The sequence below is a fragment of the Elephantulus edwardii genome, unplaced genomic scaffold (assembly GCF_000299155.1).
Source record: "Elephantulus edwardii isolate Elephantulus edwardi_28Jun2011 unplaced genomic scaffold, EleEdw1.0 scaffold00105, whole genome shotgun sequence".
In the NCBI taxonomy this organism is placed as follows: Eukaryota; Metazoa; Chordata; class Mammalia; order Macroscelidea; family Macroscelididae; genus Elephantulus; species Elephantulus edwardii.
The window spans coordinates 11601420-11615619 of NW_006399855.1; the positions used below are offsets into that span (position 1 = coordinate 11601420).

The window sequence follows — 14200 nt, forward strand, 5'->3', positions numbered from 1 at the left end:
TTGGCATGTTTCAATGGAAATTTCATACTAACACATATTAGGAAGCAAAATTGTTGGCACACTTCTGAAAGAGTTGTCCAGGGGAAACTCTTCAAATAACAGCAGAACACTGTCTGATAAAGACAACGAGCCTTAGGTCAGAAGACATTCAAATTCCCCTGGGGGAGAGCTGCCTCCTCAAGCTAGGGTTGACCTCAGTGACATAGAAGGAGTTAAGGCTTTCAGGAACTTCATTTGCTTATGGGCCTTCATTTGATGCTGTGGCACAACTCAGAAAGAAGAGAAATAGCAGCAAATGTTATTAACAAGCAGAATATGGAGTGTATGGTGTATGAATCTAGGAAACTTGAAAGCTGTAAAAAAGAAATGGGATTCATGAAGATTAATTTTCTAGGCATTATAAATAAGATAAACACAGGTGAGAACCAGGGAGTATTTCATTACTTTACTGTGTTTTACAAAGAGTTGTGATGAGTTAGAACAGACTTGACAGTGCCCACCCCACCCCACCCCCACACACACACACACTCTGCAGCCAATTTGGTGGCAACTAACAACTACATGTAGTATGGGGAAAAGAATAGCAAAGACTCATGTATAATGCAGCTTAAAAAATTGAATGTTATAAATACTTTAAAAAGCATTTTAATAAGTAATTTTTTCAAAAGTATGCAAATACCTACAGTGGAAAGTCCCTCCACACTCCTCAGCTGTCTCTTTCACTCTGTTGTTTCTCATGTATCCTGCCAGTAAAAACATCATATAGGGATAACTATGTTTACATAGTGTTTCTCCTGTTATCAATGATGATTATACATTATACACAATATGCTTCTCCTTTTCTTTTTCACTTAATCTTTTATGTCAGCAATCTTTCTACTTCAGTGCATAAAGAACCTTCTTGGTTAAAGTGAAAAGCTGAATAATACACTTCATTGTGAGGCTGTAATTTACTTCACCTCCAAATTCTGTTGTAGTTACATGCTGTCAAATTGAAAGCAATTCATAGCTGACCCTCCAGCAGGTTTTCAGAGGTAGTAAGTTGCATGAGAGGAGACTGCTCATCTTTCCCCCATGGAGCAGCTGGTGGATTTGAACTACATGCCTTTGGATTAGCAGTGTAACTCCTTACCCAATAGGCAATTAGAGCTTATAGTAATACTATTATAAAGAACAAGTTTCCACATACCAGTTTCACAAATATATTCGGCTATAAATTATGGGAAGTAAAATTGGGTTTAAAGAGTCTGTATGTGAAGGCTGTAATACCTGTTTCATAAGCACACAGATATAGTAAAACTTGTAAGAGCCATGAGACCAGACTCCTTTGTTTCTCTATATCTCACAAGTTTTATGAACATCCAATGGACTGCCTAGAGAATAGGTCTGTCCTAGAGAGGGTGAAACCAAGCTGTCCCTTGGAGGCAAGGACTTTAAGACTACATCTCTTTGGGCATGTAGCCAGAAGGGACCCATCCTTGGACAAAGACCTCAAAGACAAAGACCTTCCCCTCCTGTGCTGTCCCTCCACCCTCCCAAGCATGATGTCCCTCTCCAAGGACCAGTCCCTCCTTACATGTCCAAAGTATGTCAGACGAAGTCTCAGAATCCTTGCCTCCAAGGAGCAGCCTGGTTTAACCCTCTCTAGGATGAATCTGTTTGTTTTCTTAGCAGTCCATGGCACCCTCAGCACACTTCTCCAACACCAAAGCTCAAAAGCATCAATTCTCCTTCTGTCCTCCCTGGACATAACAAGTGATTGCAAAGACCATGGCCTGTATCAGATGCACCTTAGTCTCCAGAGACACACCATTGCTCTTGAGTACTTTAGAGAGGTCCCTAACAGCAGACTTCCACATCACAATACATCTTTTAATTTCCTGACTGCTGGTGCCAAGAGTGTTGATTGTGGATCCAAGCAGACTAAAGCTTTGAACAATCTCAATCTCTTCGCCATCCATCCTGATGCTGCCAATTGGTCCCGTGGTGAGAATCTTTGTCTTCTTGACATTGAACCTCAATCTATATTGGAGGCTGCAGTCCTTGACCCTCTGCAGCAAGTGCTTCAGGTCCTCCTCAGTTTGAGCAAGCAGGGTTGTGTCATCTGCATAACGCAGATTGTTGATAGATCTTCCACAAATCCTGATGCTGCATTTCTCCTCATAGAGCCCAGCCTCCTGGATGATCTGTCTGCCCACAGGTTGAAAAGGTATGGAGACAGGACACATCCCTGGCGTACGTCCTTCCCAATTTTGAACCATGCAGTGTTTACCTGTTCTGTTCTGACGACTGCCTCTTGGTCCAAGTATAAGTTTCACATAGCACGATCAAGTGTTCTGGGATTCCCATTCTTCTCAGAGTCAGCCACAGTTTGTTATGGTCCACACAGTCAAACGCCTTTGCATAATCAATAAAGCACAGATAGACATTCCTGTGGTACTCCCTGCTTTCAGCCAATATCCATCTGACATTAGCTACAATATCCCTAGTACCACAACCCCTTCTAAACCCAGCCTGGACTTCTGGCAGTTCTCTGCTGATGTGCTGTTATGCATAGGGTCACTATTCTTCATAGAATTGCCTCAACAGCATATAACACAAGTTTTGTCAGTTTTCTGTCTTTGACAGGACACCTGCAGTCTCTTACTACATTCTATTCCCCAGTCTAGTTGACAATATTTTTATCTTCCTTCTCCAACAGGTTTCAGCTTAATACAAGTTCCAGCTTACACAGGTTTTTCTGTGCTTTCTAGAAATCCTGATAATAATTATAAAAAAAAGAAATTGTTATCAGCAGGTCATTTAATATTTGGACATTGTCCATGTCGTCTATATTTCCATGTTGCTGCTGTTGTTGTGAGGCTTCAAGTTGGAACCGACTCATAGCTGATCCTCCAATGGGTTTTCAGAAGCAGTAAATTGCTTAGGAATTAATTGCCCATCCTTCTCTTACAGACCAGCTGGTGGGTTCAAACCACATGCCTTTGGGATTGCAGTGCTGTTTCTTATCACTAGGCCACCAGAGCTCCCTAGTGATAATGATATTCTTGCTGTTGTTGAGTACCTTTGAGTTGAGTACAACTCATAGTGACCCTATGAACAACAGACCTAAACCCTGTCCCATCCTGTGCCATCCTCACAATCTCTTAAGTACTCAGGCCCCTTGTTGCAGTCATTGTGTCAACCCTCTTGGTTGAGGGTCTTCTTCTCTTTCACCACCCCTCAACATGCCCAAAGTATGTGAGAAGAAGCTTCATCATCTTTGCTTCCAAGGAGCACTCTGGCTACTCTTCCTCTAAGACATATCTGTTTGCTCTTTGGCCGTCCATGGGATCTCCAGCACCACAATTTAAAGGCATCAATTCTTGTTCTGTCATCCTTAGTCATCATATAGCAAGTGACTGAAAAGACCATTGCCTGAATCAGGTGCACCTCTGTCCTCAAACTGACATCATTACTCTTCAATATTTTGGAGAAGTCCCTGAATGCAGATTTTCCAAGTGCAATACATCTCCTGATCTCCTGACTCTAGTAGCAAGAGTGTACTGATTGTGGATCCTAGTAAGAGAAAGTTTGACAGTCTCAATCCTTTCCCAACCCATCATGACGCTGCCTATTGGTCCAGTGGGAAGAAGTTTTGAGTTCCTGATACAGAGATGCAATCCATATTGAAGGCTCTGGTGGTTTAGTGGTAAGAAGCTGAATTGCAATTCCAAAAGCACATGGCTTGAATCCACCAACTGCTCTGAGGGAAAGGGATGAACAATCTCTTCCTGTGCTATTTACCGCCTCTGAAAACCCTCTGACCTATGGGTCAGTCCCAGCTCAAGGGCACACAACAATAACAGTACATGAATTAATGTAGTTCTATTCCAATAGAATTTTACTTACAAGACTTGATTCTGCAGTCAAATTTAATGATCCTTAATATAGAGAACTGGCAATTAGCAGGCCTTCCTACTCCAGTCTCTAATTCTTTTGCCACTATAGTCTGCCTCTCCAAAAACAAGACTGCATCCCTCAGTTGTCTTGGCTCAAGCTTCTCACCTGAGATATGGAAGCTCCTTGGCAGAGACATACTACATTTTATTTTCCTACTTGGAACAAAAAAGCAAACTACCCAGGTAGCTGTAGACAGTCCCTAGATTCTTCTCTCTTTCAGTTGACTGGATAATTTGATTACTGCTTTAATCAGCACCTCAGCCAATGAATGCTTAAGCAACAGAGGTAAATACTGTGACTTGTCCTTACAAACATCAGAGCAATGGAACCGGCTAAGTAGGAATTTTCTCCCAGGGCATTTCCCTCCAACACAGCCCCACCCTCAGCCTTCTCCACTGCCCAGGGCAAGTCTTTGTTTACAAAATCAGTTCTTGCTCATCTCTTTAACATAAAAGAAAACCCAAGAATCAGATTTTAAATTAACAGGAAAAATAGTATACGAAACCAGGAAAGACTATGGTTATTCCTCGTGGTTAAAGGGAAATCCTGCTGTGTAATGTTAGTTGCACTAGGATCTTTGTGGCACTGGACAAGACCTCACTTTAGGGTGAGGATCAACCACCAGTCTTGGTTTGGAGCAAGTGCTTCTGGTGGTAGAGTGATGCATTGATAGTCTCCCCTCTATTTAAGAACTAAGGAGTCTCTTTGGGTTTCTTTTAAGGACCTCAGTCTAAATCAGTACCAACGAGAATATTATTTTAACTCTTTAAAATGAATGTTTTAATTCTTACCAGGCCTTGGGAGTAGATCACTTCCTGGGATTTGTAACACTTTGCATTAGGTTGCTGTTGTGATGTCCTGTTCAGCCAGAACCACTTCACAGCTGACCCTCTAGTGGGTTTTCCAGAGGCAGTAAATCCCATGGGAAGAGATTACCCATCTTTCTCCATTTTAAGCAGCTGGTAAATATGAACCTCATGCGTTTCGACTGACAACTTCTCTCCTACCAGAATATGAGTTTCATTCCTTTTGCTTCCCGGGAGAAAAGTCAGTTTTTCTTTACTGCAGAGTAGGGGTGGGGGTAGGGGTGTTGCTACATAACTGGGGGGTGGGGGGCAGGGTAAAGCCTGAAGTTCACCTACAAATCATTAATACCAGGTTGACTTTAACATTTTTGTTAAATTTTTTCTTTAGGAATCTTTTTTTCTTTTGAAGCTCAGCTATCAAAAGCTATAAATGATTAACAAGAAGGCAGTAGCATATATATCAACCCCACAATTGAAATGCTTAGCATGTTAGTTGCTCCTTTTCTTTTTTTGCCAGTTGTTGCTATTGTACCACTGAGTTAGAACCGACTCATAGCTGACCCTCCAGTGGGTTTTTGGAGGCAGTTAATCCCATAGGAGGAGACTACCTGTCTTTCTTCTACAGAGCAGCTGGTGGATTTGAACGTCATTCCTTTGGGTTTGCAGTGCAATTCCTTACCACTAAGCCACCAACACTCCCTTCTTAAGCCAGTAGCCTAAAATAGTAGGTCTGTCCTTCCCACTAGAGACAAAACACCATTGCTAGGATTTTTACCTAAAGCTTTAGGGTCTGAGTCCAATTCCAGCTATCACAAGAGTAGAACTATGTAGACTACTCACCTTACTTTCTAAATCTAACATCTCTGTTAATGTTTGTTAAAATCACAATTAAATAAAATTTTCTTTTTTAAAAAAAACCCAACTCAACTGAGAGTTTCTAGTGGAAAAAAAGTAAGTATAATCAGATCATCTGGCTATAATGGTAGAATGAAATAAATTGAACTACTTTATATTAGTGTGTCAGACAAAACCTGTTTTGATTGAAGAAGTTTACCCATCTATTCTTTCAACAAGCATGTCTTGAGCACTACTGTTTGCTATATATTACTGTTAGGTAATATACTGAATTCAAGGGAGCTGTTGTGACCTAGGGAGTATTTTATGAAGCTATTAATTAAAAGGTCATTCCTCTAGGTCGTATAGCCCTGGTGTACAAGTTGCTGTACAGCGGTCACTTGTGGTTGTTGTGAGGCTGAACACTGTGACACTGATGTGTCAAATGCATTAATGGCTGCTTACCCAATGCTGACAGAGAGTGGGGTGGAGCTCCCAGATTAAAACAAGCTTGGAAGGAGGAGTGGCATCCACTTCCGTAATAGCTTGCCTCCGGAAACCCTATGAACCTGGAGAGAGGATGACAGACACCCAAGTGTTGAGGACTTTCCTTCATAGGGTCACTATGAGTCGCCTGCGACTCAATGACACTTAACAACAACAAAAATTAAAAGGTCAGCTGTTTAAATCCACCAGGTGCCTTTTAAGAGAAAGATGAGCAAGCTCCTGTCAAGATTTACTGCCTAAGAAACCAGATGGAGGGTTGTGTCTGCATTGACTCAACAGCAGTGGTAGCACTTGGATGTACTTTCTGAGGATCTTCCACAAGCTTGGAATCTGGGGTTTTCTCCCAATGAGCTCCTGAGAGAAGTTTGGTCCTGGTTATGAGACTAGTGATGATAGTCCAAGTATCCCCAGAGAAAGTGTCTTAACATGCTTCAAATATTTTCATCTCTTCCCTTTCATTTACACTTTGCAGGCAGCATCACGTGCCCTAGGCCTGTGTCTGTTGAGCATGCAGACATCCGGGTCAAGAACTACAGTTTGAGTTCCAGGGAGCGCTATACTTGTAACTCTGGCTTCAAACGTAAAGCTGGGACATCCAGCCTGACTGAATGTGTGCTTGATGAGACCACGAACACCGCACACTGGACCACTCCCAATCTCAAGTGCATCAGTAAGTAGACGATTCTACAATCTTGAAGTGGGCTTGCAAGGTGAAAATCTGAATGGGTAGATCTCAGAGAGCAGAGAGTGATCAATTCCAAGGTCTGAGGTTAAAAAAAAAACCAGTGGGACACTAAACACCACCTTCTGAGGCTGAAAAAGAAATACAATTGGGACCATATAATTTGAGGTTCAAATTCTAGCTCAGTACATACCAACTATCAGACCCCAGCAAGGAGCTTAACGTTGAGCTTCTCGTTCCTCATCTAGAAAATGGACCCTATCAGTTGTAGGACGGTTAAGTGAAACCTGGTTAGTGGGAACTCTCCTTTTCAAGGCTTTGTTTCAAGATTGTGGCGGCAAGAATTTGCTACAGTGCATGTTTACTTCCCAGAGAGTTTTTCAGAGTTTACTTGGAAACAGACTGCAAGGCAATGGTTGCTGTTCTTCTCCTCTGATACTCAACACAGAAGGCTGGTGTGGACGCAGGGGTCAGAGTTTCCCTCGGGTTAGACACATCTGGTTGGTGGGCGCCCAGCCAGCACTCAAGAGCAGCCCGACTTTGCCCCCACCACTCACAACTGGATGACTGTCTGAGAAGAAACCCGGCAATCCTGTGGTGGCAGTAGTGGCTTTGTACTATTTCAAGGAATGTTAACCTCACGTCTACTCTCCGTCTTCCTTACTCCTTAGGGGGGAAAAGAAATAAAATTAATTTCTTGGTCTTATAAGAAAATTTTGATTTAACAAACATTTTTATGTATTACAAGGGTGCTCTGGTTGCCTAATCCACAGTTGTGCTGCTAACCCAAGGTCCGTACCTCTGTAGAAGTTCAAATCTACTCGTAGCCCCTCAGAAGAAAGATGGTCAGTCTCCTTCCATGTAGTTTATTTATAGCCTCTGCAGTCCAATGTGGGGCTCATCCATGAATCAGTTCCAATTCAATGACAATGCATCTTGGAACATTTTAGTTTGTATTCAGCAGCAAGCTAGGTAGTTTTCATATGGCATTTATGAATGTTCTTAACTCCTTTTTGAGGGGAAGGGGGTACAAAGGGTCATCCTATAGGAAACACCCAGTGTTGTGGGACTTACTGAAAAGCCAGAATTTCTAGTGCTTAGAGGACATGAGGGGGCTCTCTGGTGGCCTAACATATAAAGTGTTGCACTGCCCACCCAAAGGCAGACACTTCAAATCCACGAGCTGCTCCATGGGGAAAAAATCAGCAATCTCCTTCCCTGCAATCTACAACCTCTGAAAACGCACTGGAGGGTCAGCAATGGGTCAGTTTGGACTCAACAGCAATGGGTGAGCTTTTTAGTAGATTTCACTTCTATCCTCCTGTCTTATTGATGGATAACAGTCACACAAACATCGGGGGGGGGGGGGGAGAGAATGAAGTACTCTCAATGATTGCAGAGGAATCATTGCCATGGACCAAGACGTCGTCAAAGTATTATGCTGGGCACGGACTGGCATGAGCAGCAGCAATGGAGAGAGAACAGAGAATGGAAACCTTACTTTCTCCAGCCCCAGGACTCATCAGAACCCAAAATAGAGGATAAAAATAAGGACTTCTTTGCTATAGAGACAATTAATACAGTCAAGTACCACATAGTTCTCATTTAATCAATGTCTGGCAACATATGCATCCATGGTCCAACTTCTTTAAAGTCTATTTATTATGTGAAAATATTGAGGTGCATATAATGGTTCCAAGTAACAAACAGGCACTGCTTTGTGTCCTACATCAAAACATTATTATTACTATGAAGTTGTTAAAGATGTTTTTAGTGTATCTAGAAATATTTTATGTTTTTATGCATAAGAAAGATACACTCTATGCTACTACAAACATTTGATGAACTGATATTAGATGGGAGGTATACCAGACTGCTCTGACTTATGTACAAGTTCAATTTAAAGACAGATTTAGAATAACACTCCTTCGTAATCCAAACACCGTCTGTATATGATACGATATTTGTAAACTGCACAAATCACATAACAACCTATTTCACAAAACATTTCTTAGACATTAAACAACGTTTGACTATATTCTTCTCAAATTCCAAATTATTTTGGTGAACAAAATCTGGGAATGGGGGTGAATAGACAGGAAGAGGGAGAGGGGGCGGAAATAAAAAAAAATGGGAGACTTGAAATTCTAAAATTTTGGAAGTCAAAAATTAGAAAAATATTTAAATATACCTTTTTATTAACAATTCCCTTCTATGTTTGTTTTTTTAATCTCTCATCTATTCAGTTTGCTTTTTTGCTAAATATATCTGATAAGTCTTTTCTCATGGGAAACCCAGTATTATAAAACTGAACTAATAAAGTTCTGTTATTTTTTTAAATGTAATATTTAAATGTGCAGTCTTTTTAAAGGAGTTCTGGCGGTGCACCACTTAAAAGGCTCTGCTGCTAATTAAAAGGTCAGTGGTTTGAGCCACTGCTCTGCAGTAGAAAGGTGTGTTGGTCAATCTACTGCCATAGAGACTTCGGATTTGGGAACCCCATGGGGCATTTCTACTCTATCATAAGAAGTTACTGTTTTGGGGTTTGTGGGTTTGGTTGTGTGGGGCAGGAGGAGGGAGTACAATTTTTGTGGTTGCTATAAAAATCTTTTTAAGCTTATCTTGGCATTCATGTGGGAAATGCAGGCTGGGAAACACTGATTCTGGCTTATTTCCTGTGTTTCTTGCTTCTGCAAGGAAGCTAGGTATCTATCTATAGTATAAATTCATTGGTTCACTTACCCATCCAGTTTGAAACCCTCTCTAGGTCCCATCCTCAGGATCATAAACGCCATGTGGTTATCCTCTCTCTAGGAGATCCCTCCCTGACTCACCAAATGCCTGTGTCACCCTCCACTGTACCCACAACAAGGGTGACCGCACAACCAGAGAGCCTCACCCCTTCTAGAAAAGGTAGGAATGCTGGAAACTTTTTAAGGACTCCTAGTGACTACTGTTGTACATAGGTTGTACATAGGGTTTTCAGAGGTCTGCTATTTCGGAAGTGGTCTTATTTCTTATTTCTTCCTAGTGTGTCTTAATCTGAATGTTCAGATTTAGAGAAATATCCAACAGACAAGTGCAATCTGGGATGCTCTTTAGAGCAAAGGCAGTGAGACTCTGTCTCGCGTGCTTTGAGCCAGTCGTGAGGAGGGGCCAGCCCCTGGTGATGGAGGTCACACGTGGGAGGGTGGGAGGTCAGAGAAGATGAAGGACTTCAACGGGATGGGTTGGCAGAGCGGCTGCAACAACGGGTTTAAGCACAGGTGGTGAGGGGGGTGCAGACGGTACAAGCTTTGGCCTGTCATGTGTACGGTCACTAATGAATGAGTTGGAGTCAACTCATTACCATGACGCAACAACGATACCAGGTTCCCACAAATCACTCCAACTTATAGACCACTGTTGGAATTCCACTGCCAACGAAATAACAGGAGGTATATTTTATTAATGTCAGGAATAAGAGTTTACGTTGGTTTAATTTTCTTAAAAATCAGTTATGATATCAGATCCGATTTAGACGTAGACAGTTAACTTGTCAGGAATCAAGGAGACCAACACTGCACATTTTTTGCATATTAACCTGCCACAGCTACATGAAAGCCACCAGACCACACAGGCATGGCCAGACTAGAGACCAAGACCGTCATCACGCACAACAGGAAATGGCAAGAACACCTGCATATTTTCACCAATTGCCTTTATCCCCAAGTTCACCTGGGCGGTGTGAACCGCCCCAGATGGGTGCCTGCACACTCAGGGAGCTGCCCTGTAGGAGTCCCACGCTTAGGGAGTCTGAGTCTTTTCTAATTAGCAATAAAACAGAATCTACCCTTTGTCCCAGAGACAATTCCCTCTTTCCTGCAAGGCCAAGTTTGCTCTCTGGATATCCCTGAACAGACAGTCCAGAGCGAGGGCAGTCAATGCCTCTGCTCACACATGTCCACAGATGTGAGATGCCTAAGGGGAACTGGTTCCTAATCATGCTAAGAATTGGCAAACAATGATTGCTCTATTATAGAAGCAGTAATTCTAGTACAGATGCAGTGATTTTAACTGAATCTTTGGCAATCCTCTATCCCAAAGCCCTCAGCACTATCCAGTGTTAATTCTAATCTTGGATGATAATTATCTTGACATGATCTGCTCTATATCCTGTCATCACCTTACTTTGCATTTAACTTCCAACTTTTTTTTAGTAGCATGTTATTCTGTTTGTTGCTCATTCTGGCCCTTGTCCCCTCCCTCCCTTCCTTCCAATAGAGGTGCCTTTTCCACTCTCTGTGGTCCTCCATCTCACCTTCCCTAGAGCAGTGCTTCCCAACTGTGGATGCAATGCACATTGACAAAACTTTGGAACTCTTAAGTGGTCAATGCAACAATCTGGGAGTCCAGATTTTTTAAAGCTTCTCAAGTGATCACAAAGTAACCAATATTGAGAACCACTGCTTGAGGGAAGGTGAGAAGGCTAAAAATCGGTTTTCTCCTAGCCTTTGCTACAAACAGGAGGAGGAAAAGTTTGAGGTTCTAGCTAGGTTTAAGTTTGGAACAATTCCAAAAATTTCTTTGATCTGAATCCCACATGGGATCCCCCAATGGATGAGAGCCATCAGATAGCCTCCCACAGCCCTGTCTTCATGTCTTGGTGAGATATGTCCGTCATTAAGACAAAACTACAGCCTCAGATCAGAGGGCCATTTGGCCCAGGGTGATCTGACCACTAGCACTTTGGTGCAAGTACACGACTGGGTGACCGCTGTCTACAGAGTGTCCCAGAATGCTGGAAGCTTGGGTTGAGACTAGGAAGTGGCAGTGGCAGAGGAACAAAGACTACAAGGACTTCTCACAGTGTCTGTGGTTAGGAGATCATGGGAATGTGACCCCAAATAGTGCAGCCAGAGAGGGGAAGATACGCGGCATCCCAGTGGTCCTTTGCTCAAGTATTCTGCTCCATGATGCATTTTCTAAGTACTAGATTTATCACATCAAAAGATCCACTTTTCATGGAGGGGGGGGATTATTCCACCCTTCAAGTGGCATATAATCCAACCATTATAGACAAGGAAGATGGGTACCTGAAGACAAGGCAGGGCTCCTAAGACTGGATGGAGCGAGATCAGGCTGCGTTCCCGAACACAGCCCCCTCGCTAAGATAAGCTAAAGTTGGCTGCTGCTTATTTCCATGTTTCAGAAAAGCTATAAAATTGGCATCTTAGGTGACTTTGGCAAAATATCATTACCCTTGTTTTTTGAGATCTTTGGGGTCTTTTCTTGTCATATCTGCAAGTTCTGTAAAGTACATGAAAGTCCCACAGGCATTCTAGGTAGATAAATGTGTACCTATTTAGGGAATTAAAAAAAAAACAACAAACAACAAACCTAGTGTCTGGGATTGGGCTGGACAGAGCTGGATTCATCCCAATATATCTTTAAGCACACCCTCCTCTGAAGTCTCTATTAAAAATATTTATCTTCCCCATATGTTGGAATTCCCCGCAGAGCCAGAAGCGTCCACTCCCAAGTCAGACACCACAGTGACCACAGAGACAGCTATTGGACCGGGCTCCAGGCTGCTGCCATCAGAACCACCTTCTGCAGGAACGACAGGCATAGTCAGGAACGGGTCCTCCCCAGCCCCACCTCAGACAGCAGCAAAGACTTTGGAACCAATTCTCCCTGCTTCCCACGCGACACCAGGTCAGCACACTAGCTTTGCACACTTGAGAGGCCAATTCCTCAAGTGCTGCCTCTAGGATCTGGGTGGAGTTGTAGGGCAAGTTCATTTTATAGCTTCCTTCAACCCCATGTCATGACTAACTCAGCTACCCTTTGCCTTTTGATCTCTGACACAGCCCCCTTGTTCTGGTCTGTATGTTCTACCACGCCTTAGTCCAGCTGAAAAATAAGTCCATCTCCCAGAGGTGACAAGACTAACCTTCCAGCCTGAATGGGCAAAGTCTAGGCCAAGGATCTAAACATCATCTGCAACTTCCCCATAGGGATGGAGGAAGTTTTCCATAGTGTGGAGGCATGATCTCAGGATCTTGATAATCTGATCTTCTCGAATGGCACTTCTGATTCTTAAATTTGGCCCACAATAAGGAACATTGCTGATTCTTTGCTAAAGCAAGTTGAATTGTGTCAGCTGTGTGTCTCTCCAGGTTTCAAGGTGGAAGCCAACTGACAAGAATTTACCTCCTGAATGGGACTTTAGTGTCTTTGGGACTGTGGGCATAATTGAGCTGTAATCTCTTTCCAGCAGATGCTTCTTCAGGCAATGCCACCACTGTCACTGGTACCTCCACAGCTATCTCTGGTAAGTATTTTTCCTTGTCTGGCAGCATTTATGATGAGGGTAGCTATGGTGCTAGTCTGTGGACCAGTCTTGAATTACACCTGCTGTCCCAGCATGACCATTGATAGCATTCCTTTTCACTCTTAAGGGAAAGCATCTCAGTTTAGATAATGAACTACATGATCACCCTACTTATGAAGTTCATTATTTAGCATGATTACTTATTATAATACAGAGGGTTTCTCTTAGGCTACTGGAGTTGAAACCAGAGATCTGACACCATACACCGTCCAGTGACTCACAGTTCTACCAAGCAGGCCTAGACTCCTGTCTGGAGCATACCGGGACACCACGCGTGAATGCTGCTGTGATTAGAATGATCCTGGTCTGCCGTCTGCTGAGTGAATATTTCAAGGGGTATTATGACCACGTACTTTATAGTGAGGCTGTTTAACTTTCTCAATTTGAACGACTTGCTTTTAGGGAAGTCACATACACATACAACACTAAGGCTAGGTAAGAAAAAATGAATGCCAGAGTATCAGAAGGAAGATGGCAAAGTGTATTCAAGAATGAAAGGAGAAGAGAGCTCACAGAAGAGTAATTAGAAAAACAGTAGGGGCAAAGAAATGTGTGCACTGTCAAAGAAGCTAAGACTTTGGTCTGAGAAACTTCAGGACTCACTCATTACCATCAAGTGGGAACCGACTCATTGCTAAAAGTGTCCAGTGAGTTTTGAGAGGCTGTTAATTTTATGGGAGGAGATTGCCCGTCTTTTCCCCATGGAGCAGCTGGTAGAGTTGAACCACTTGTCTTTGAATTGACAGTGCAACTCCTTACTAAGGAACAAAAACAACAACAAAAATAAACTTAGTAGAATTGTAATGTGATATGGAGGAAAACTATCTCTATTTCATATGAATACATTTTTTGCTGTGACTTCATTTCTTCTGCATCAGGTATCATCTGGGAAAACACAAAATGGCTTTGGTAATTTTGGCAGTTATTTGTTTAGACTGGTTTAAGAAATGATGGAGACACACAAAATCATATTTTAAAAATATTCTTTTGGGGTTATTTTAATGGAAAAACTAGCACTTAGGCGAGATTTCATGGCCTAGTGACAAGAAGCTG

The 14200-nt window shown here is 42.5% G+C and overlaps 1 protein-coding gene across 1 annotated transcript in view; it reads left to right on the top strand.

The window, feature by feature from the left end:
* Positions 1–315: 315 nt before the first annotated feature.
* IL15RA (interleukin 15 receptor, alpha) overlaps positions 316–14200 on the top strand; it is a 31716-nt gene continuing 17831 nt past the window's right edge. The window contains exons 1-5 of the mRNA XM_006891878.1: positions 316–418; positions 6562–6759; positions 9586–9684; positions 12271–12468; positions 13031–13087. Of these exons, the coding sequence (XP_006891940.1) occupies positions 316–418; positions 6562–6759; positions 9586–9684; positions 12271–12468; positions 13031–13087 (655 nt within the window). The remainder of the gene's footprint in view (positions 419–6561; positions 6760–9585; positions 9685–12270; positions 12469–13030; positions 13088–14200) is intronic.